This window comes from Mesoplodon densirostris, chromosome X, assembly GCF_025265405.1.
Source record: "Mesoplodon densirostris isolate mMesDen1 chromosome X, mMesDen1 primary haplotype, whole genome shotgun sequence".
In the NCBI taxonomy this organism is placed as follows: domain Eukaryota; kingdom Metazoa; phylum Chordata; class Mammalia; order Artiodactyla; family Ziphiidae; genus Mesoplodon; species Mesoplodon densirostris.
Genome location: NC_082681.1, coordinates 1,922,743 through 1,943,778, shown reverse-complemented (window position 1 = coordinate 1,943,778; position 21,036 = coordinate 1,922,743). Strand labels below are relative to the sequence as shown.

Sequence of the window (21,036 nt, the reverse complement as noted above, 5' to 3'; positions counted from 1 at the left end):
CCGCGTGTTCTGGGGAGGTAGTGGGGTCCGTTCCGGCTTGGTCCCCGATTGTCAGGGTCCTCCAGCCAGCCCACCCACAAAACCACCGGAATCCCTTTTCCCAGGACTAGGTATTGGCCCTCCCTGCAGAGCCACCTTCGCCTCGGCAGTCCTTCCACGCTTGTCACTCACCTGCGTGCAACCAATTAGAACCCACAGGTTGGGCGACTCGTCTGACGGGTAAGGGGCGGCTACTTCCCGTGAGCCAATGAATGTGCAGACTCACAAGCGAAGGGCGGGCCTGCCGTTGTGAGGGAGCCAATCACAGGCCCCCGGCTACAGGCAGCTCGACAGGCCGTTAGCGCGCGCTCGCTTCCCCAAGATGGCGACCGGTAAGGAGGGTTGTGGTTTGAGAGAAGTGGCTGGAGGGAATGGGCGGCGGCTCCACCTGGGGATTCCTGAGGCCGTTTTCGTGGTAAGAGACACGCTGGTGCTCGGTATCTTGACGCTACACTGTGGGCTACCCCTTCCTTCTTGGCCCCCAGCCCGGCCTTGGTTGTTGGGGGAAGGAATTGAGCTAAAGGACGGCGGAGAGAGCGCTCCGTCCGCTCTCCCCCTCCGTGCCAGGACCGACTGAGCTGTGTCAGGACCCGCCGGGGGGCGCGCGGTCCGAGAAGGCCCCGGAAGATTGGGGGGGGGGCGTGGGGTGAAGGACTCAGTAGCCAGAGGGGGAGCGGGGCCGCTCTGAGGGACCGCCTCCCCCCCCCAGCCCAGCCCCGACGCGGGATTTCGACCCTACTTCCCGGAAAAACGGAGGCGGTGAGCAGCTTGAGAGTCAGCCTAGACGCCGGGGAGACCGATGCATAGATGATGACGGAGTACAGTGAGCAGGCAGAGGAGCTCAGGTGTGAACATAGGAAATGGCACCTAGTATGTTGAAGGGCTGCGGTGGCCAGTTGCCTCGGAAGAAGGCGGAGGGCAACGTCGGACTGGGGAGACCTTGAAGGCCTTGTGTGGCCCGCTGGGCCCCTAAGGCTTTAGCCAGTCGGCCACGGGTGGTCACCAGAAGGTGTCTAAGTGAAGCCCCTGTGTAACCACATTTGCTTTTAGCTAAATGGTCTTAACAACTTAGAGAATAAATCGTGTGCAGTTGAGAGAGGAAGCAGGGAATGCATTGCTGGAGGCTTCACAGAACAGGGAGACCAACCCAAGGCCAAACAGAGGGAAACAAGTAGTGCTTTAAATCCTGTCCCCCCCGTAAGGCTGTTCTCGAAATAGTATTTGAATATTATTTGAATAATGAGAGAAAACCTGAGTGGCCTTCCAGGCCAGTATCGCCCATCTTTCTCCACTCAGTTCTGCCTGAACTACTATAAAATCTTAATGGAAATTTCTCAAATTTCTCAATTTCTCAATATAGGTTTGTACCTATATTGCCTTGTCTCTACCTTTTTGTTTTTGGTATCTTCCAGCCTTCAAAAGACCCATTTCTTTTATTTATTCTTTTATTTACACCACTTTTATATACATTCTGTGCATATTTGCATTTGCTGATTCGGTTTTGTACTATTTTCTTCAGTTATTTTGTTTTTTCTCCCTGAGCCATGCCATCTATTTCTTTCCACTCATCTCCCAGGTAGCTGTCAACAAGAGAGAAAATTTGTTGAATACCGGGCACTTTCCTAATGCTTTTACAAAACTCTAAGAGGCAGATACTGTTATTCTCATTTTGTACATGTTGAAACAGAGGCACAGAGCCCTTGAGTAACTTGCTCCAAGTCACACAGGGTGTAAGTGAGTTACCCAGGCTTTGAACTTGGGCAATCTGTGGGGCTGCAGAGCTCTACTTCTATGCCATGCTCTGCTACTGGGAGGGAGGTTAGGTCATTATCTTGCTCCCTGTCATTTCTCCTGACGCTAGCACAGTACCTGACACACTGTATAAGCTCATAACTAAGTGTTGATTGAATTTCCATAGTGCCTTAAAATACCACACCCATGGTGCTCAGCAAGAGATGTCTTCAGAAATCTAATTCAGGAGGATAAACTTTATCAAAGGGCTTTATAAACTGTTACCTTAAAATGCATTTTCCCTAAAATGTCACAAGTTATTTTTTCTAGACCTTAAAATTTCTATCAATATGATAAATAAATAATCCAAATTTACATAAATATTTGTATGTTCCTAAACTAATTGGAATAACATGGTATTATAGAAAGAACAGTGGTTTCTAAATAGAACAAGGTTTGAATCATGCCTCTACTTCCCAGTTGCTGCTTAATCTTGAGCATATTACTTTACAATCTGAGCCTCCGTTTCTTTAACTGAAATAGGAGTAACAGTAGTTAGAGTTGCCCTGAGAAACAGAGACTGTGCTTTCAGTATTGCAAGTAGATGCTTAATATATATTAGTTTCTGTGTTGACAGTGTTTAAAAGTCACACCTTGCCTTTTCCCCATTCCCGCTGATGCAGTTATTTGTTTTCTTTCTCTGCTTTAATTGTCCCTTTCCCCCCTTGTCCATTTGTTGACCTCTCCATCTCTCAACATCTAGTTCAGATATGACCTCCCTGTAGTTTTGTTCACTTATACATATCTAATGTTGAACACTTATTAGCTGTTGTGTACTCTTCTAAGTATTTTACTCATTTAATCCCCTGTGAGGAAAAGGTACTTTTTTTCTTTTTACAGATGAGGAAATTGAGCCAAAGAGAAAGGTTAAATAACTTCCAAGGTCATCTAGTATGTGATGAAGCCAGCATTCAAACCAGGCAGCCCCTGTCTCTTAACCACAAACCTATGCTGCTGTAGTTAATTCTCCTTGCTAGAGTCTAAGCTTCTAATAACATGTGCTAAAAACTTTGACATTTCTCTTCCTACAGTGAGCCTTCTAGGAAGATGCTATCTCCATTTTATCTCCAGAATGCATTTATCTGCATTTTAACTGCATGCATTTCATCTCCATGCAGAACTCAGCCATTGCCTCAGCCTCATCTTTTCAATTTCTTTTACAGTCTCTAGCTTGATGGCTTCATAGTTCACCCCCTTGCCGTGTTTCTCTTCTTTTTTCTTCTTGCCTTGTTTCTGCTAAAATACTCCCTTATAGGTAGTAAGCATGGATAAGAATAATGATGTAGAGATCCCAGAAACTGTGAGATAATTGAATTTAACTTAGCTTCAATGAAGGACTAAAGTTCTTTAAACTACTAGAAGGCTGTTATAGAATCTCCTTAAAGTTTCCATATAGTTTCACTTAGTTCCTGATCCTTACCTAATTAACTAGCTTTTCTTCAAGGACCAGCATGTGCAGTATACATTAAAAAAATGCAGTTCAGTTTTATTGCTTTTCTTTTGCTTATTTATTCCTGTTATAAAAGAATGTTCAGTTTTATTGCTTTTCTTTTGCTTATTTATTCCTGTTATAAAAGATTGTTCAGTTTGCCTTTTAGGGTTACTTTATTTCAACCACTTGATACTCAAGGAAGCAGTTGTGACTTGTCTTGGGAACCTAATGATGATATTTAGCGTGATATCTGTGGCAGAACTTGTTGAGTTAAAAATTTCAGTAATAAAATCTATAATTTTGGCACACAGCCTGTTGAATCATTTTGTGGCTAGGGCACATGACTAGGCAATGTGTTTGACTGTTGGTAATTTTCATATTTATTGCTAGTGCTGCATGGCGGATGTATAAAGCAGACAAGGTCATCTTTCTTTCCCTATATATAAATAAAAAGGAAGGTGGAAGAATAATAAATTAGCTACATAATGTATGTGCACTGTCTGAAATGGTCTCTAACTTTTTATAAATACTTTTTTAGTTAAAAACAAGCCTTTGGAGAAAAAGAAACACAAGTTCTTTTTATGTTTAAAAATAAAGCTAAAGCAGTCAAAAATCAGAGGTATGAATTCTAAAATTTGTAATGTATTCTTTTTGATATTAAAGGAAGATGTAGATTCCTTCATGAAACAGCCTGGGAATGAGACTGCAGATACAGTACTGAAGAAGCTGGATGAACAGTACCAGAAGTATAAGTTTATGGAGCTCAACCTTGCTCAAAAGAAAAGGAGGTAAGTGCAAAATTTCTAAGTTTTTAAAATTAATATTGTATAGCTTAAACTTTTAAAAGATCGAGGCATAATTTGCATACAGATAAAATGTCTATGCGTTGAATGTTCAGTTTGATGAGTTTTGATAAATGTATCCACTTCTGTAACCATTTCCCAGATCAATATATGGAACATTTCTGTTACCTCAGGAAGTTTCCTCCTGTCCCTTTCCGCCCAGCCCTGCACACTCCCAGAGACAACCACTGTTCTGATTATTTTCACCATAAATTAGTTTTGTCTGTTCTTGAACTTCATATAAATGGAAGCATATAGTAACTACTGTTTTACGTCAGGCTTATTACACTTAGTATAATGCTTTTTGAGAGTCATCCATGGTGTTGTGTGTATCAGTAAATTAGTTTTTTTAGTGCTGAGTCATTTTCCACTGTATGTGGATGTACCAAATTTTTTGTCTATTTTATGTATTTGCTTGTCGATGGACATTTGGTTTGTTTCCCCATTTGGGTTTAAGTCTTTGGGTGGACATATGTTTTCATTTCTCCTGGGTAATTATCCAAGGGGTAGAATTGCTGACTTGTATGGTAAGTGTATGTTTAATTTTATGAGAAACTGCCAAAAGTCCTCCTAGGTGGCTTTAGCATATTACACTGCCACCAGCAATGTATTGGGAGTTCCAGTTGTTCTTCATTCTCACCAGCACTTTGGTATTGTCAGTCTAAAGATGCTTTTGAAAACGTAATAGAATGAATATTGAAGTCCTTATGCCAAAGCTTCTAGGATCGTAACATCTTAAATGTCTAGTTCATTCTTTTCATTTTGCCGATGAGATGAGAAACCCACAGAAGTTGTGACTTTGCCAAGACTTCATAAGTGATAGGGCAGAAGTATTCTTGCTCTCGATCCTTTATTCCCCTGTATGTTCATAGTAGCTTAAGAAATCAATTCACAGTAATAAATATCTACAGATACCTGCTATACACATGTGACAGCATTCTTCTGTCAGTTGAATGTTTATGGAATTCCTAATAGGTGCCAGATACTGTTTTGGGTGAAATAAGGTCCAGTATAGATGCTTTCAACAGGGTTATGGTCTAGGGGCATGATAGATATTTAAATAAGTACACAGAGTATAGCCGTCAAGGTGTTATGGTGCACAGTAATGAGTTAGCATAGGGGAATGGGAGAACTGAAGGGGGACAGAGGGATTCAGGGGAAACTTTCAAGAGAAGCAGATGGCTATGTAGAATTTTGAAGCCTGGTTATGAGTTTGGAAGCAGGCTCCAGTGAAGACGGGTAGTCGGCGTGAGGGTACCACTTACGCAAAAATACAAAAGTTTGTTTTTAGATGAGAATTCCCTGGTGGTCCAGTGGTTAGGACTCCGTGCTTTCACTGCCGAGGGTGCAGGTTCATTCCCTGGTCAGGGAACTAAGATCCCACAAGCCACGTGGCGCGACCAAAAAAAAAAAGAAAAAAAACAAACCAAGAGTTTGTTTTTAGATATATTTTCTCATTTGATTTTGGTGACAACTGAGGAAATCTGAATAGGGCTAGGTGTTAGAGGATATGAGAAGTCATCAACATGGACAGCTGAGGGGTGTTAATAGGAGAAAGGATAGAAAACACTATGAACATTATCTTTTCTTATTTGGGGAAAAAATGTGTGTGTGCACAGAAATACCTGGAAGAATTGACACTAATGTTATATTAACAGTGGTAATCTTTGGGTGGTGGGAAATGGCATTTTTCTTATTTTGATTACCTGTATTCTTAATTTTCTGCAATGTACATTTACTGCTTTTATAATAAAGGTTGATTTTTATTTGAAAAAGAAGCATAAAGCCATTGGCTTTGAGGTCATTTGCACGGAGGTTACAGATAGAGAAGAAAATGGACCTCAGGACCAAGCCTTGGGGAATCAGAGGGAATCCATGTGTCAAAGTTACCTTGGTAACTCTGGTACTGTGGAGGCATGTGGGATGGCTCCCAGGTCTGAGCAACTGGAAGGGAGAGTTACCAACATCTGAGAAGACTGTGGGTAGAGCAGGTTTGGGGGAAGATCAGGAGGAGTTCAATTCTGGACACATTTGAGATGCCTTTTGGACATCCAGGTGGAGGTGTTAGGTAGACAGTTAAATATATGAATGTGAATTTTGGGAGCGATCTGGGCTGGAGATAAAAATTTGGGAGTCATTTAAAGCCAGGGGACTGAATGAGGTCCATCACCAAGAGAGTGCATGCAAATGAAGAGAAGATCAAAGATCTGGACATTGCAACAGTAAGAAGTTAGGGAGAAGAGGGAACACCAGCAAAAAAGACTGAAAAGAAGCTTTAAGTGAGGTCAGGAAAACTGGGAGATCATGGGGTTCTGGAAGCCTAGCTAATGAAGTGTATCATGGAGGAGGGAATGATCACCTGTGTCAAATGCTGCAGATAGCTCACCCAAGTGGGATAAGGACTGAGAATGGACTTGGACTTAGCAAAGTGGAAGTCATTGGTGTTCTGGATGGGAACAGTGTTGGCCCAGTGATTCAAAGGAGAATGATGGAGACAGCAAATGTGGAAAACTTCTTTGAAGAGTTTTATTCATTTAATAATGGGTTGGTTGTCTTTTTTTATTTGTAGGAATTCTTTATATATTGGATACTAGTCCTTTTAGGTTATATGTGAGAAATTTTTCTTGCTTTTGTAATTTGTCTTTTTTCCCCCTTATGATTTATTTTGATGAGTAGTTCTTAATGTAAATGTTTTAAGTCAGAAGTTCTCTTAATAGTTAGTGCTTTTTGTGTATTGTTTAAGAAATCCTATTTTGTATTCCATGTTCAAAAAGACATACTCCTAAGTGTTCTTCTAAAAGTCTTAAATTTTTTCATTTTCATATCTAACTTCTTAATCCATCGGAAGTTTATTTTTATGTGTGGTATATGGTAGGCTTCCAATTTCTTTTTTTAAATGGAAGCACTGTGGATATACTGTTTGAGTCATCACCCTTTATTTTTAATGTAGTTTGATTTAAGAATTTTTCCTTAATGGTTAGTGCTTTTTGTGTCCTATTTAAGAAATATCCCAAGTTCATGAAGATATTCTCTTAATGTTTTATTCTCAAAGCTTTATTGTTTTATCTTTCACATTTAGATTCATAATCTATGGGTTATTCAGAAGTATGTTGCTAAATTTCAAAGCAATTGTGGGATTTTCAAGCATGTTTCTTTGCCCTTTCTGTTTATTATAAGTTGATAGTTGTATGTGCAGTCTTGTTCATAGTCAGGTTTTTCTTTTTGTTTTTTTTCTTTTCTTTTCTTTTCTTTTTGGCAACACTGCTTCATAGGTTTGTGTATTGTTTCTCCATTAAGAGGCAGATAGTATCTAGTTGTTTCTTAGAATGATACTGAATTCCTAGATCCATTAATTATGAGTTGCAAAATGATGATGTTCTAATTCAGTTATTTATTTTTATTTATTAATAAGCTGGCATATTTCTATAAAGAGAAATGTCCCTTCATGTATTCTTTGGTAAAAAGTGGCTGCAGGAAATCAGCTCACCTGTCACTTTGTTCCCTTGCAGGAATAGCCCTGTAGCTCCTATCACCTCAACAGCTCTCTGCTACGTGAACAGTTAGAGGGGCAAGTGCTAGTCTGCTGCCAGCTTAACCTGAAACAATTTCTATCCTTTTTTTTAAAGCTTTTTAGTCTATTCTATTAGGTGCATGCAATTTGAGAATTACGAAGTCTTCTTGGTGAATTTAACCCTATGTAAAATAATGCTTATTGTTTTAGTCAGTTTTGTTGGACACTTAGAGCTACTCCGGCTTTCTTTCGGCTAACATTTAAAAAAAATTTCTATTAGAGTGCAGTTGATTTACAATGTGTTAGTTTCAGGTGTACAGTAAAGTGAGTCAGTTATACACATACATATATCCATTCTTTTTTAGATTCTTTTCCCATATAGGTCATTACAGAGTATTGAGTAGAGTTCCCTGTGCTATACAGTAGATTCTTATTAGTTATCTATTTTATGTATAGTAGTGTGTATGTCAATCCCAAGCTCCCAATTTATCCCTCCCCCCTTCCCCCTCTGGTAACCATAAGTTTGTTTTCTACATCTGTGACTCGTATTTCTGTTTTCTAAATAAGTTCATTTGTACCATTTTTTTTAGATTCCACATACAAGCAATATCATATGATATTTGTCTTTCTGTCTGAGTTACTTTGCTCAGTATGACAATCTCTGGGTCCATCCATGTTGCTGCAAATGGCATTATTTCGTTCTTTTTTATGGCTGAGTAATATTCCATTGTATACACGTAACACATCTTCTTTATCGATTCATCTGTCGATGGACATTTAGGTTGCTTCCATGTCTTGGCTATTGTAAATAGTGCTACAGTGAACAGTGGGGTGCATGTATCTTTCTGAATTACAGTTTTTTCCAGATATATACCCAGGAGTGGTGGCTAACATTTTCCTCGTGTATTTTTTCCAATCCCTTTTCTTTCAACTTATTTCTTATTTATATTTAAGGGTATTCCGTGTAAACAACATATGGTTATTATTTTAAATCTTTTTAGATAAACTAATTTTTCTTTTTGGATACTTTCAAGATTGTCATCTCTTTTGTTTTATCTGACTATAATTTGTCTTTGTGATGATTTTTTGTGTGTGTGTGGTACGCGGGCCTCTCACTGTTGTGGCCTCTCCTGTTGCGGAGCACAGGCTCCGGACACGCAGGCTCAGCGGCCATGGCTCACAGGCCTAGCTGCTCTGCGGCATGTGGGATCTTCCAGGACCTGGGCACGAACCCGCGTCCCCTGCATCAGCAGGCAGACTCTCAACCACTGCGCCACCAGGGAAGCCCTGTGAGGATATCTTTCTTAAATTCTTCCTTAACTAACTATATGTCAGCTTCCTGTAACCATGGATACCTGTGTGGATTGCTTTTATCTATAGAGGATTTTGCTTTTGCAGGAGCTGTGGGTCTTCATCAGCCTTGGACTGCTTGAGCCTTGTTCCAAGTTCTTGCACTTAATATGTGAGCTCCCCCGTTGAGCTGAGCGTCAGGGGCCCAGGCTCAGGTCTATAGTTGGTATTGTCACCTGCCTTGAGATGCCTGCTTTTCTCTAGTCCTCACTGCTCAACTCAAAGCCTTTTCCATTTTTATTCCCTTTTATTTTTTCTGAAAGTTCCCTCACCTCTGTGATACCAGCTGTGCAACAAAAACTGTTTCTGTGCTTGACTGAGTTGTTTTGCAGCAGACGGCTGTGTAGTTTGGATACTAACCTTTTCTTTACAGGTGTTGTAAATCTTTTGTTGCAGCCTGTCATTTAACTTTTACCTTCAGCTGTTTAGGAAGCAGTAGCATAGCACAGGGAGATCGGCTTGGTGCTTGGCCATGACCTAGAGGGGTGGGATAGGGAGGGTGGGAGCAAGGCTCAAGAGGGAGGGGATATGGGGACATGTGTATGCATATGGCTGATTCACTTTGTTATACAGCAGAAACTGACACAGTATTGTGAAGCAATTATACTCCAATAAAGATCTATTTAAAAAAATACATAAAGTAATTATTGATAGGTATATAAAAAGTTATTTAGTATTTCATTCTCTTGTGGTGAACTCTTTAACACATGAATTATATGTGCTTTATCTTTCTCTAACTGGAAATTTTGTGATTATCATTTTTTCTGTCATCTGTTAATTTTTTTCCTTCTCTCCTTCTGGGATTCCTGTTAATATGGATGTTGACTCTTCTAATTCTGCCTTCCCTGTCTCTTTATTATTTCCTGTCTTCTGCTATTTTGGTAATTTCTCTTTTGGCAATTAAATGGATGTCTGTGAGTTCCTTATTTCAACCATTACACTTTTTATACCTAGTATTTTTGGTTGGTTCTTCTTATAGCTACTTGTTTATTCTTCATATTACCAATATCCTGTCTTTTCTCTTTGAAGTATTTTTAAATACTCACTGTATAATCTTGTAGAATTTGATTTTGTTTCATCTGGTACAGGTTGTCGAATTTATTGTTTTTATTTTATTTTGTAGTTGAGTTTATCAGATTACCATTTTTTTCCCCATCAGCTCATGTTCCCTCAGGGTTATCAGTTCCTTTGGCCATTAATGTGTATGGAAACAGGAGTAATTCAAGTCCCCCATGGTGGGCAGGGTTTACACTCTGCAGCACAGCCATTGGACAAATGCTGTTTCTCCCCTACCAGGTGCCTCAGCCTCTGGGATATTCTTTCCGTTCCTTTGTCTTTGGCTGTTTTCACTGGCATCTCCCCTGGGAGGGGGAGTGGGCAAGGGGAACTGCTGGGGGCCAGTACCTGTATTCTCAGCTCCTCAGCCTGACCTTCTCCCTGCCTTTGGCCAATTCTGTTTTTCTGCCCTGTAGCAGTGATGGGGTAGGTAATGTGATTCACCCACAGCAATTTAGAGGGAGGAAAAACACCTAAAAAGTTACCCTTTAGCCCTAAATTCCCCCTTTGAAGACTTGATCCACTTCCCTTCTAAGCTGCTGTCTTCCCTCTCACTTCCCTACCCACTCCCAGGACCTAGAGTTTTCCGTTGTTCATAGAATAACAAAGATCTAGAACTGATCCAAGAGTCTGTTGATAGGAAGTGGATAAACAAGTTGTGTTATATTTTTAAATGGGTATTACACAGCAGTGAAAATGAATGAACAAATCTTAGGAACTTAATTGAGTTATAAAGCAAAACCCCAGAAAAATGCATACAACATGAGACCATTTGTATTAACCTAAGAAACTAGCAAATAATATATTGTTCAGGGATACACATAAATGTGATGAAACTATTTGAAAAAGTAAAAAAGGGACTGTAAACACACAGTTCAGGAGAGCTGCTATCTTTTGGGACAGAGCAGGGTGGGGAGGGTGTATTGCTCAGACTTGCACAGTGGCCTGCGCTCTACAGCCCATGAGCCACAGCTACAGAGCCTGCGTGCCTAGAGCCCGTGCTCCACAACAAGAGAAGCCACCACAATGAGAAGCCCGTGCACTGCAACGAAGAGTAGCCCCTGCTCGCCGCAACTAGAGAAAGCCCGTGCGCAGCAATGAAGACCCAACTCAGCCATAAATCAATCTGTCAGTCAATCATATACATGACCAAAAAACTTGATCTGAACATACTAATGTTATATGTGTATCAGGTATTTTATAAATGATTGCATGTAGATCTTTCTAGCATTTACTTATATCAACATATACAAAAATAAGCAAAATTGAGAGATCTATGACATCCATATTGAATTGTAAAGAGTTCACAGAACATTAGCCTTCAAACTATGCTTTAAAAAAAAATCAGTGCTAAGGGTGTGTTTCTCAATTCTTCACTGGGCTGTACTACCAGATAGTGATATTATTTTTTAAGCAGCAGGCTTATCTGACATATTTGCTGGGTCAGTAGCACACGCTGTAATAAAGTTTGCCATGCTAACCTTCTTCACACATGATGTGACTTCCTTTATATAATTCAGGAAGTACATTTTCATTATCATATTTAAATTTTGTTTACATGCTGATCTCTAATAATATTTTGTTAAATGTATTCTGAAAGAACCACAGCTTTGTTTTTGTATCCTTAGTCTGTTTTCTTACAGATTACATTGTGATTTGACAGGACTCCCAGAACTGTTTTGCACATTTTTCCATGCAAAACACTTTAAAGCCTTGGGCAACTTTAATCCAAAAAAAGGAGCTAAAAATGTTTCATTCTTTCTTCTCTAAGTTTGACTTTGAGTGTTTTCAGCATATTTTTATCTCTTATTTTCTTGTCAGTGAGATTGATTTCATTTGGGAATTAGTTGCTAGTAGTTTTTAAAAATTATTTTTAATACGCTTTATTTTTTAAGCCAGTTTTAGTTTCATAGCAAACTTGAGCAGAAGATACAGAGATTTCCTGTATAACCCCTGCCCCCCAACACACACATAGCCTCCCCATTATCAACACCCTTCACTGGAGTGGAACATTTGTTACAATTGATGAGCCAAGACTGATATGTTATTATTAACTAAAGTCCATAGTTTACATTAGTGTTCACCCTTGTGTTGTACATTCTATGGGTTTGGACACATGCATGATGTCATGTATCCACCATTATAGCATCATACAGAGTAGTTTCACTGCCCTAAGAATGCTCTGTGCTCAGCATGTTCATCCCTCCCTCCTCCTCCTAACCCCCTGGCAACCACTGATCCTTTTACTGTCTCCATAGTTTTGTCTTTTCCAGAGTGTCTTATAGCTGGAATCATACAGTCTGCAGCCTTTTCAGGTTGGCGTCCTTCACTTAGTCATATGCATTCAAGGTTCCTCCATGGCTTTTCGTGGCTTGATAGATCATTTCTTGTTAGCAGTGAATACTATTCCATTGTCTGGATGGACCACAGTTTATTTCTCCATTTGCCTACCAAGGTCAACTTGGTTGCTTCCAAGTTTTGGCAATTATGAATAAAGCTTCCATAAGCATTTGTGTGCAGTTTTTGTGTGGACCTAAGTTTTCAGCTCCTTTGAGTAAATACCAAGGAGCGTGATTGCTGTACCATATGGTAAGAGTATTTTTATTTTGTAAGAACCTGACATACTGTCTTCCAAAGTGGCTGTTGCTCCACATCCTCACCAACATCCAGACTTGTCAGTATTCTGGATTTTGGCCATTGTAATAGGTGTGTAGTGGTATCTTGTTGTTTTAATTTGCAATCCTCTGATGACATATGATGTGGAGCATCTTTCCATATGCTTATTTACCATGTGTATATCTTTGGTAGGGTATCTGTTAAAGGCTTTGGTCCATTTTTTTAATCCAATTGTTCATTTTCTTATTGTTGAGTTTTGAGAATTCCTTGGGTATTTTGGATACCAGTCCTTTATCAAATGTGTCTTTTGCAAATATTTTCCCACAGTCTGTGGCTTGTCTTTTTCTCTTGACAGGGTCTTGTGCAGAGTGGAAGTTGTTAATTTTAATAAAGTCCAGATGTCAATTATTTCTTTCATGGATTGTGCCTTTGGTGTTGTATCTAAAAAATCATCACCATACCCAAGGTCATTTAGGTTTTCTTCTGTGTTATCTTCTAGGAGCTTTATAGTTTTGCATTGTACCTTTAGGTATGTGATTCATGTGAACTTAAGTTTTGTGAAATGTGTAGCGTCTGTGTCTAGATTCATTATTTTATGTGTGGATGTCCAGTTGTTCCAGGCTAGTTGTTTTTCTAGTAGCTATAATATAACTTACCTGTTGAGTCTGATCAGTCTCATCATGTCCATCGTTTTCTTAAATTTTTTCTTGTGTTCAAACAGTGATCCACTTATAATTTTAAGAACAGTTGTTACCTAACTTGAAAAGAAAGTATTTTTCAACATAAAAGTTAAAGAAAAATTACCCAAAGCTTAAAAGAATCGCATAGTTGTACTATATTTTACTGTGGTGTGTTAGGCATTCAAGTGCTTTTACAGTGTGGGAAGCGCAGGCCCTGAGAAGCTGTCCCTGCACTTGCTGGCGCTGAGCTGCCTATGACTGAGGGAGTTGGTGGTTTTCAATTTAGAATATAATCTTTGAATGCATGTTATTTTAAAAATGAGTATTTAAAGTGCAATTCTAATTAAATGTAGAACCTCTGAATCAACCTCTGTGGAATATGATTTTCTCTAGAAATGTTAACTAATAATGGGGGGTTTGACGTATAGAATAGGACTCTGTGCACAGTAGTCATTCCGTAAATATTTGCTATTATATCTAAATATTTTAATAAATATTTATGTCTGAAATATCTTAAATATTTCGTATTTATAAATTGTCCTCAAAACATATCAGTAGAAAATGCAAAGCTAGTAAGACTGTGTCCTGGTGCCAAATACTAAGTTAACCTGTTTTCTTATTCACAGGCTAAAAGGTCAGATTCCTGAAATTAAGCAGACTTTAGAAATTCTAAAGTACATGCAGAAGAAAAAAGTAAGTGCATTTCTCTTTGTAAACATGAGCAAACCAGGATACTTCAGCAGAGACATGTGTTCCTTGACTCCTTGGTCACTGGTATTTGAACCAGTCCTGAGCACGTGTACTGACGTCACAGACAGTGAGACATGTGGCTTTCCACCAAAAGTCAGGTTTAATTCTAGGACCCACACTTCTTGGGGGTATTTTACTTATATGTAGTATTTGCAGAACTTAAATGCAATTTGAAATTATTTTAAGTACAAAAAGAAGATGTCATTTTGAGGTAGCAGCATCTAATAGTTTTTGTTGTTGTTATTGTTATTGTTCTCTCTAAGAATAAGGAGTGAGTCCAGTACTTACAGAGCTGGAAAGAATTTTAGAAATGACGTTTCAGGTTCTCATTTCACAGCTGAGGCAACATTTGCAAAGAGGTTACACTTGACCACTGTTACATAGCTAGTTACTGGCAGAACTGGATTTGAGAATCTTCCGAGTCCTCATCCAATATTTGTTACATGAGCAGGCTGTAAAGATTAAATGTCATAAGTATATTGTATTTAAAATATTATGTGTATGTGTATGTATATATGATTTATTACTTGACTGGTAGAATAACTACATTTCTAGTATGTTTTTTATGTCATGAACCTAATAAGAGGCTTCAGAAAACTGGTTGTTGAGCATGAAGCACTGATGAAGTAATAATAGATAGTGCTTGTCTAGTGCTTACTCTGTGCCAGGCACTGGGTGTCTGTGTGTCGGGGGAGGGGTGTGAGACTGGGGTGTGTGTGTGTGGGGGGGTGTGAGTGTGTGAGAACTCTGCTTGCCACAGCCTTTAGAGCTATAGTAAGTAGCTGAGCCAGAACGCACAAGCCTCCCTGCCCATCCGTCTGGCTCCAGCATTCGTTTCTTTACCACTCTACTTAGTCTGTGTGATAGGTCTGTTTTAAATGGCTTAGGTTCAGCTCTGTGATCTCTTCCTTATAACCTTGGTGTGAAAATGGACTGTTTGCGGTACTGTCATTTTTTTGAAGGAGTCCACCAATTCCCTGGAGACCAGGTTCTTACTGGCAGATAACCTGTATTGCAAAGCTTCAGTTCCTCCTACCGATAAAGTGTGTCTGTGGTTGGGGGTAAGTAAATGTAATAGCCACAGCTTCCTTGGCTGACATTTGTAAAACATTATTGTTGAAGCTGTGGAAGGAATGAAGGGGTGGCATTCAGGGCGATTGGGAGTGTGAGGAAGATTGCTGCAGAAACGTGCTCGAGTCTCCCCCTATCAAAACAAAACGGACCAAACCCTGCTTCCCCTCCAACTAATGCTTTAATCTCTTAAATGTAACAAAAGGTGCTGTTGAACCTTAGATAGATGTTTCTTCATCATCAGATTTTGTTAGTTCTAGAAAGATCTCTCTAAATTTGAGGGGCAAGGATTATTACAAAAACCTTGAGGTTAGAACCCATTTTTTAAAATCATATATTCCAATTGTGATGATTTCAGAGACCTTCTCTGTGATTTTTTCCTATTTTACTCCTCTCAGTCGCATGATCGACCAGCCAAGCCATTCCTGACTGTCCAGCTAGCTATCCATAGGTCTTGTTACCTCAGGCAAGTTCCCATACAAAGCAGCCAGTCACGACTGCTCTCAGCTCTCCCAACTGGGAGGATTTCCGCTTGCTATCCTGTAGAGTCATCCCTGAGAGGCAGTCTCGTGCCATGAAAGATAGGCGGATTCGTACATGGAAACTCACTTCTCTGTCCCTTAGTTCCTTCTCCTGATTTCTGTTAACTGTAATCTTTTCAGAGTTTGTACATTTATTTCTACAAGCATAATCCCTGTACTTGTTTAGTTTTAGTTCTGTAAATGGACCAGCTATCCACCCAGTAGCCCAAATCCTAAGGGTTGTTGTCCTTTGTTTCTCTTTCCCTTGGCACACATTTAATCAGCAAGTGGGGATAAGATGATTTCATAAACTAGACTGGGACAACAGGGAGCTCTCTCTCGAGAGAATTACGGCTGGAGCCCACCTTACACGAGGGTGAATTCCAAGTGGATCACATTTGAAATGTGTAATGAAATACTGACACCATCAAAATTGTATGCCAAGTCACAGATAACTTATTTGGAGCCCTGAAATAAGGATTGGTTTTTCAGGCCTCAAAACTCAGAAACCATGAGCAAAGTCAAAAGACAATCAACAGGAAAAATATTTGTAACTCATATCACAGGCAAAGGACTAACAGGTTTGCAGGGTGACTTGCAGTTGTGTTTTGGGCATGTCAGTCTTGAGGTGACTATTAGACCGTCAAATAGAGAGGCTGATCAGGCAGTATTTGAGGGGTGAATCAACTAAGGAGATATACTTGGCACAGGGTACTTCCTGAATGAATGATTGATGTTTTTTGACATGAATGAAGTGTTTTTAAATGTATTCGATTTTCTCTTGTTAAAAGTAAGCAAAATGTAGAAACTTTCTGGAAAAGAAAAAGTAATAAGAAGCATCAGTCATTGAGAAATGAGATTGCGGGTCTGGGTTTAGAGAGGCATTTACTCTGCACTGAATATTTTTAGTCCTATCTGAATTTTTATGCAGTTTTCTAATTATCATGGATTTGCATATTCAGTCAATAAGAATGTAGCACCTACTTTGTGCTAAGCACTTTCATGTTGTCTCATTTAATTCTTCCAACAATCCTTTGAGTAATTTTTAAATTCCATTTGCCAGATAAGGAAAGTGGTTCAGGAAATGCCCGGTGTTAAGTCAGGTGCTAGGAGTATGGTTCCCCCTGTGTCAGCATTTACCCTGGAGGTAGGAAGGGGGCAGTAAAAGCCAGCTGTTTCTCTCAATGGATCAAATGTAGATAATATGTATGTTTTTGAAAACTTTTGGTATCTTAAGCTCAGAAACAACTATTTCAGTTGATCTGAATGTAATACTGTTTAGTGTCACAATAGAGCTAGTAGAAAGATAGGATTCGGTAACTAAAGAGACTGGTTCTTATGGTAATTCTTCCATTTATGTAGTATCCCGGAAAGCGTAGGTAACCTGACCTCTCGGAGCCTCTGTTTTCTTAACTGTAGAGAAGGTAACTTGCCTCACCAGGGTTGTTATGATGAGTAAATGATAAAATGTATGTGAATATATTCTCTAACCCAGGGGTCAGTAAATATTCTGTTAAGGGCCAGAGAGTAAATCTTTTTGGTTTTGCAGACCACACGGTCTCTGTCACAAGTAGTACTTAGCTTTGCCACTGTAGCATGCAAATCTAAGTGAATAAAGAATGGCTGGGTTTCAATAAAACTTAGGACAAAAGACAGCCGGCCAGATTTGGCCCAAGGGCTGTAGTTTGCCACCCCCTGTTCTAATCTGTAATGCACTGGGTAAATGTTCAGACGTTGTCATGCTTTTCTCTCTCAGGCGAATGTAATGCTTGAATATGATATTGATGAAGCTCAGGCGTTGTTGGAAAAGAATTTATCGACTGCCACAAAGAATCTTGATTCTCTTGAGGAAGACCTGGACTTTCTTCGAGATCAATTTACTACCACAGAAGTCAGTATCCTTACCTAAAAAAAGGCAAGGGGGGAAAGGAGAAAGATACTTTCAACGTTCTTACATGCATTGCTTTAATGAAAAGAATGCCCTTATTCTTAGACTGATGTTAAGTTGCAGATTTTATGAGAGTAGTAAATGACATACTTGGAACTAATATTTAATAACTTTATAGATAGACTAATCTGAATTTGAAGTGTGAAAGTGTGGAAACAGCAAAGTCGATTTAGCAAATGAGTATTTTTCTTTCAAATATTTTCCCAAGACATCTTCATAGCTAGTCAAGTAGTGTATTTATTAAGGGTCTCCTGTGTTCCTGCAACTGTGCTAAGCTGTATGCGGCACGGGCTGGTGAGAGGATCAGTGCAAAACAAGAAGAGTGGCGAAGTCTTGCTCTGTTACAGCTGCACATGTGAACCTGCTGAATGATCGTCTCACAGCAAAATATAAGTAAGTTCACTTCATGTACTCAACACCAAGGCAGTTTAAAGTTAGGGAAAGGTAGGTGTGGGCTGGAGTTAGTTCAGAGCAGGCTTTGAGAAGATAGGACTGAGACTGTATTTAAGGCAGAGAGAACAGGCAGCGGCAGGTATTCTGCTCGAGGGGGAGGGCTCGCATGTTGACCTAGCTGCTCAGCCCTGCACAGTCACCCAGCACAGAAACGTGGGAGTTGACCTTCGCTCCTCTCTCTTTCATCACCAGAAGCCGACTAATCACCAGATTCTTGTCAGCTTTCCCTTGTAAATCTCTCTGTCCATTGCTGTTACTCTCATTTTGGCCTTCTAGAAGCTAGACTCAGTAGTTTTCTAGTTTGGTTTCCTCACATCTGTCCTTTACACTGTCTCCACCATGAATTCACTGAGTCACACTTCTTTTTATTCCTCTGGTTATAATGCTTCAGTGTTCTTTGTTACATGTAAGGATGCACATGGGCACCCTGTGAGGTGCTTCCTGCCAGTCTTACCTCCTGCCACTGACTGCTTCCTGCCTTGGCCCTCTCCCAGTGCACCCAAGTTCCAAATAACACTGATCGGTTTTTCTCAGTCCCCAAATGTGCTGTGTCCTTTGTCCACACTTGGTTCCTCCTATCTAGACTCATTTCCCCCTGTTTACCTGGGTTCCTCTGTTTTATCTTTCATATGTCGGCTCAAGCAGCAGAACATTTCTGGACATTTTCCAGTCCTCTCAGGGTGTTTTGTTGTTCCTCTGTGCTCCCGGTGCACTTTGCACGTAGTGCTTTATTTATTTTTCATGCCAGACTGGGAGCTCTTCAAGTGTAGGAGCTCCACTTTCTCTCTCTCCTCCACAGCACGTAGCACATGACAGGTGTTGAGTGGTTGGTGAGGGAAGGCAGGCCTGTTTGAGGCCTAGAGCAGCAGTTGGCACGTGACTGGTAATGTGGAGACTTCATTCAGACAAAAAAAAGCCCAAAACTATAACATTCCCAGAAGATAACATTGGAGAAAACCTAGATGACCTTTAGTACAATGGTGGCGTTTTGGATATACCACCAAAGGCATGATCCATGAAACAAGTAACTGATATGTGGAGGCCTACGCAGGGTGGTGTTTGTGGAAAGGAAAAGATATAGATGCTTAATAAATTGGGTGAGTGTCCTGTTAGCCAAACAGAGGGTAAGAGATAAAGTGATTGATAATTGTAATAATTTAAACATTACATGTCAGTGTATGTTTTGAACTACCTTTGAAATATCATGGATGAGGGGCTCTGTAAAACTGTTGACAGTGTCAAGCACATATTTGTTAAATATAATACCATAGTTGACTAGATATGCTAGACAATTATTGATTTGAGGTCTTGACTTGATTTTGGTCTAGTTTTGTTCCCTTTTTCGGCAGATGATACTACACCTTGCTGTAGTCACTAGTATTTTTTGTGTGTGATTTCTGTCTTTGATTCAGTGTGTGAATGAATACTTAGTCATTGAATGTTATCTTTAGAATTGCATTTGCATTTTCTTTGACAATTCTTGCAGATATGGCCAGGGTTTATAATTGGGATGTAAAAAGAAGAAACAAAGATGATCCTACCAAGAACAAAGCATAATGCTGGCAATTAAAAATGTGGTTCAATTTTCCAAACATGTTATTTTAAATACTCCAAAGTTTATCCTTAAAAGTTGACATAACTTTAAATAATTTTTAACAGCAAGAATGATGATTAAAACTTAAAAGAAAGGTACAGCCACTATGGAGAACAGTATGGAGCTTCCTTAAAAAACTAAAAATAGAACTACCATATGACCCAGCAATCCCACTACTGGGCATATACCCTGAGAAAACCATAATTCAAAAAGAGACATGTACCAAAATGTTCATCGCAGCTCTATTCACAATAGCCCAGAGATGGAAACAACCTAAGTGTCCATCATCGGATGAATGGATAAAGAAGATGTGGCACATATATACAATGGAATATTACTCAGCCATAAAAAGAAACGAAACTGAGCTATTTGTAATGAGGTGGATAGACCTAGAGTGTGTCATACAGAGTGAAGTAAGTCAGAAAGAGAAAAACAAATACCGTATGCTAACACATATATATGGAATTTAAGAAAAAAAAATGTCATGAAGAACCTAGGGGTAAAACAGGAATAAAGACACAGACCTACTTGAGAATGGACTTGAGGATATGGGGAGGGGGAAAGGTAAGCTGTGACAAAGCGAGAGAGAGGCATGGACATATATACAGTACCAAACGTAAAGTAGATAGATAGTGGGAAGCAGCCGCATAGCACAGGGAGATCAGCTCCGTGCTTGGTGACCGCCTGGAGGGGTGGGATAGGGAGGGTGGGAGGGAGGGAGACACAAGAGGGAAGGGATGTGGGAACAGATGTATATGTATGACTGATTCACTTTGTTATAAAGCAGAAACTAATAAAAAAAAAACTTAAAAAAAGAAACACCACTTTATTTATTTATAAAAACAAAATTAGTTTCAAATATTTTATGAAATTTGCAGTATTTTTATTTTTATTTTTTGCATCTCCAACAAAGTAAATGCTGCTTTCCTCATTTTGTTTGTTTGTTTGTTTGTTATAAGAAAAGTCTTAGATGAAATGGCTGAAAACTGTGAGATATGCTATAGCTATAAGCTGATTTTTTGGACAGTTTAGCACACTTTTTCTTTATTGGCTGGTGTTACTGTCACTTGTGATATGGTTAAAACCAGTTTAGAGGTAGGAAAAACAGTTTGAATATTTGAAAAATTGTTTTTCTTTAGCACACGTGGGGCTTTATGGTCCTCTGTTGTTGTTATTTGTCCTGTGTAAATGGAGTTTCATGAATTACTGCTTAGCCAATAACTATTATGATATTCTGTATTTTTCAGGAAGTGGTAATTTGCATTCCTAAACAGTAAGAGGGCTATTGAGACAACACTTTCTAACCCGATATAAGTGCACAGAGCCTAGAGCCTTTGCAATGCTAACATACAGGAGATCTTGGCCAACATGAAATAACAAAA

The 21,036-nt window shown here is 39.5% G+C and overlaps 1 protein-coding gene across 4 annotated transcripts; it reads left to right on the top strand.

The window, feature by feature from the left end:
- The first annotated feature begins 320 nt into the window (after positions 1 to 320).
- On the top strand, positions 321 to 20,342 carry VBP1 (VHL binding protein 1). 4 transcript variants are annotated; one of them, XM_060087633.1, is made up of 6 exons: positions 321 to 371; positions 3,926 to 4,050; positions 13,944 to 14,010; positions 15,030 to 15,128; positions 17,416 to 17,554; positions 17,816 to 17,994. In XM_060087633.1, exons 2-6 carry the CDS (start codon positions 3,944 to 3,946, stop codon positions 17,977 to 17,979), a joined length of 576 nt encoding a protein of 191 aa, XP_059943616.1. In that variant the 5' UTR covers positions 321 to 371; positions 3,926 to 3,943; the 3' UTR covers positions 17,980 to 17,994. The 4 variants fall into 4 exon arrangements, with proteins under 4 accessions (XP_059943616.1, XP_059943618.1, XP_059943615.1 ...); XM_060087635.1 differs by lacking the exon at positions 17,816 to 17,994 and adding an exon at positions 19,547 to 20,342 and having other exon boundaries at positions 341 to 454; XM_060087632.1 differs by having other exon boundaries at positions 354 to 454; positions 17,816 to 18,030.
- The last annotated feature ends 694 nt before the right edge of the window (positions 20,343 to 21,036 follow it).